We start from the raw sequence: 3,943 nt of genomic DNA on the forward strand, positions 1-3,943 counted from the left end.
CACAAAGCAATATAATTTATACTCAAGAAAAGATTAAAAGTAAATAAATGTGAGGCAACAATGACTAAATATATATTCCCTCTGTTTCAATTGATGTGAACCTATTTCCTTTTTAGTTCGTGCCAAAATGAATGACTTCTTTTCTAATTTGGAAACAAATTCACTTTATGAAATGATTTACAGCCACACAAATATTCTAGAATTATTTTGAGCCACAAGTTTCAAAAGTCTTCACTCTTTATTAAATATCGTGCCCAGTCAAATGAGTTCACATAAATTGAAACGGGAGTAACATTTAGGCCGAACATCACTATAATTATAAAAATGGTAAGTGACATGCCTTTACTATATTTTTTAACCTTAATTATCGTTCTTAATTACCTATAGTCCTAATCACTCTGGAACTTGGAAAGCGGAAAGCAGAAAGCAAATCAGATTCGGAATCTAAATTTGTTCTTTAGACGTTTTAGGTTAAACAAGGAGTATTTTTTATGTGTTCCTTGCTTATAAAAGAGGAGGAGTAGAAGAAGAAGAAGAAACGCCATTGAGGTATTCGCAACAAAATGTCAATGACTATGAAATTGAATGATGATTTAGTTGTGGAGATCATCTCTCACCTGCCTTTGAAGCTTGCGATTCAATGTAAACTTATAAGCAAGAACTTTAATCGTTGGATTTCTAATCCTAAATTTTCTCAAACTTTGTTCCAACATGATCAAAAGGTCTGGACACTAGCCTTCGCTTCTACATCACATGGCGTATCCCGTGACTTCCAGAAAATCTTCAGAAACCTTATTATCCCAAACATTCACCATCAGACTTCACTCTTTAGATTTTCAGTTGTGGCCGCATGCAAGGGTCTGCTTCTCCTAGTCTTTCATGAAGTTGGGACTTTCTGCGTGTTCAATCCTATAACCAGAGCCCATCAGTTGATACCATACCCGAAGCACTATGAGCATAGGAGAATTGGTGATGCAGGCTTATTTGTTGATTACCCTACTTCAGATCAATATAAATTGGTAACCGTTGATTGGCTGGATGAAGGAAAAGGGTATAATTTTCAGGTACTTTCATCGAAAGAGAGATCTGGATTGTGGCGTGAAGTCCAATTCAGAATGACGCCGGGCAGCAATATTAAACCTACTTGTGTGCCCGATTCTTTGCATTGGCTCACATCTGGTAACCGTGTCCTTGCTTTTGATGCAAAGAGAGAAGAAGCTACAATTCTTGACCCTCCTGAGTTCCTCAATATTCACAATAATATTCATAATAAATCCAGAAAGAAGGCCGCAGAAGTTAGGAAGAAGGCTTGTTCGTACCTACAAGCAGGGGCGGATATTGGGAGTTCCACCCGCAAGCTTCGCGAAACCCTATGTATAATGTATATAAACTATATACAAATATTTAAAGTGGCACCCTCACTACAAAATGAGTTAGCACTTTTTTTTTTTTTTTTTGATGGTGTTGAAAACATAAGTTTCCCCTCTTCCTTCGTCAAAAAAAAAAAAAAAAAAAAAACCTCTCTCTCTTCTCAATTCTCATCAAAGAAACAAACTCTTTCTTCTCAATTCTCATCAAATAAACAAACCCTCTTCAGGACAGAGACGAGTTACCAACTTGATACTTTCATATTTGTTCGTAACCTACAAGCAACAAATCAACAATGATTGCAGCATTCTCATATGATTGTGCGGAAGCATTGGTGATCAATATTTGCATGATTGGAGTTACATAAAGTTTGTCATCATTGATCATTTTTGAAACCTTGTCGAGGACAAAATGAATGATGGATATTTATGATATTAGTAATATTTGGAAGTTTTATGTTTTTCTCTTCATGTATATTGCTATAAATAAATGTTTCATCGAAAAGACGAATCCGAATCTGCATAATGACGGCAAATTAATTGAAACAGGTGCTACAAGAAATCAACAACGATTGCCTTATGATTGTAGTGAGGTTTCCCCACTTTGGAGAAAACCATTCGGTTTGTACTTCCAATCTATAGGTGCTATTCCTAGTAGTATGATATATCTGAAATTCTGAAATCAATACACTAAAAAAACCTGCAGTTTTTAACGAAGAGTATGGAATTCCTGGGGTCACGTATTCCTTCAAACCATCGTTAGCCCCCGTCCATGAGACACTCTCCAGAACAGTTGATGCTAAACATCTGCCAGGTATTACTGCAACGTTAGATGAGCTCAGAAGATGTATTACAAAAGGTATCAATTAGTTTCAGTTCAATTTTGTGTGTTTTTTTAGGTTGTGCACCATAGACCCTTGTGGTTCGGCCCTTCCCCGGACGGGGAGCTTAATGCACCGGGCGTCCTTTTTTGTGTTTCATTAGTTCTTGCTATCTCCCAAAAGAGACTAAAGGTGGCGTCCTTTTTTGTGTTTTATTAGTTCTTGCTATCTACCAAAGGAGACTAAAGGTTGGGGTTAGCTATTCCTGTCAAATTCAAGATCTTTGATTTATTTATTTTAAAGATTTTCCATTCCCCTTGTCGTCTCAACTGAGCCAATCAGCATTGTAATTGAAATATTTTGTGCCTTCTTTTCGATGTTAGTTCAGACAAATGCGATATAGCATAGTAATAATGTCAAAATGAGTTCTCACATGTGAATCTGTTTCCTATTTCTGATACTGGCTCTCGCTTCCTTCTTCCTGTTGACATGTTCACAAGACAGAAGCAAAATTGAATAAAACAAGTAAAATACAGTCTTTTTGATATCACCCTTCCAGTTCCACTCCAACCTTCCAGTTCCACTCCAATTCATATCATCTCCTTCCGCAGAAAAGACTGTTTTTCAAATTGACAATTAAAATGCTGGGTAAATTGATTAACGTAAAGTAGTATTATTTGAAATATCTAGTAGCAATGTACCCAAGTATCTAATTTAGGAAGTCCATAGAATTTGCATCTGAGTTTGCAATGCGGATCCAAATAAACTCACTTCTGTATCCAATAAACTTATCCTTAGTACAACAACAGCAACTACGCCTCAGTAGAGTGAAGGTGCCCAGGTCTTCCACTGTCTTTGAGAAGACGGCCATACATATAGGCTTAAACGGTTGCGACGTAGATAAGAGTGTTTTAGCATTTCATATTTTCTTATGATCTAGTGGCAAATTGTAATCTTGTAAGCACTAATTGCTTCTCATATGTAGCCTACTTCTGGATAAAACTTATGGGTTACCTGGTTTCATGATGGTTTTTTTTTTTTTCTTTGAAAATTTTTCTTTTCCATTTTTCGATGATAGCGAACCCGCAGCCGCTACCCTTTGGTTGCGTAAGGCACTCACTATTATGACATGTTTTAAAAAATAACCAGACATGTTTTAAAAAATAACCACTTGCAGTTTCAAAAACAATTTACAATATTATAGAAATAGCAGTTTGGGAGGACGAACCGGTTTCCTATTTCTTATACTGTTTCTCGCCAGGGGCGAAGCCAGCTCTTTGGATATGGGTTCGGCCGAACCTAGTAACTTTTATCCGAACCATATATTTGTATTAAAATTTTTGTCAAATATGTACAAATTATTAATTAAGAACCCAATAACTTTAAAGAATTAGAACCCCAAGCCCACAAGCTTCGAATCCTGGCTCCGCCTCTGGTTCTCTCTTCCTGCTTCGTGTTGACCAAGTTGTTCCCCACCAAAAGCGGAGGCTGTGTTCTTGCTAAGACGATTGATGGTAATTTATAGCTAAGCCAAAAAGAAGAAAGATCTACATATGGTGTTCATTGACTTAGAGATAGCCTGTGGTGTTCATTGACTTAGAGATAGCATATGAATACCAAGAAAAGGTCCTCTAGTGGGTGATGGAGAAAAAAGGAATTCATGTGAACTGTAACAACCCGACTCCTAATTTTGCTAAAACATGATTAGATTACAGTTTTGAAGTTTTGAATAAATCCATATCTATTTGGGACTTG

The 3,943-nt window shown here is 36.6% G+C and overlaps 1 protein-coding gene across 1 annotated transcript; it reads left to right on the forward strand.

Moving 5' to 3' along the window:
* The first annotated feature begins 569 nt into the window (after positions 1 to 569).
* On the forward strand, positions 570 to 2,280 carry LOC132042477 (putative F-box protein At1g46840). Its single transcript, XM_059433004.1, has 3 exons — positions 570 to 1,374; positions 2,074 to 2,181; positions 2,267 to 2,280. Exons 1-3 carry the CDS (start codon positions 570 to 572, stop codon positions 2,278 to 2,280), a joined length of 927 nt encoding a protein of 308 aa, XP_059288987.1.
* Positions 2,281 to 3,943: the final 1,663 nt, after the last annotated feature.

This window comes from Lycium ferocissimum, unplaced genomic scaffold, assembly GCF_029784015.1.
Source record: "Lycium ferocissimum isolate CSIRO_LF1 unplaced genomic scaffold, AGI_CSIRO_Lferr_CH_V1 ctg15540, whole genome shotgun sequence".
In the NCBI taxonomy this organism is placed as follows: Eukaryota; Viridiplantae; Streptophyta; class Magnoliopsida; order Solanales; family Solanaceae; genus Lycium; species Lycium ferocissimum.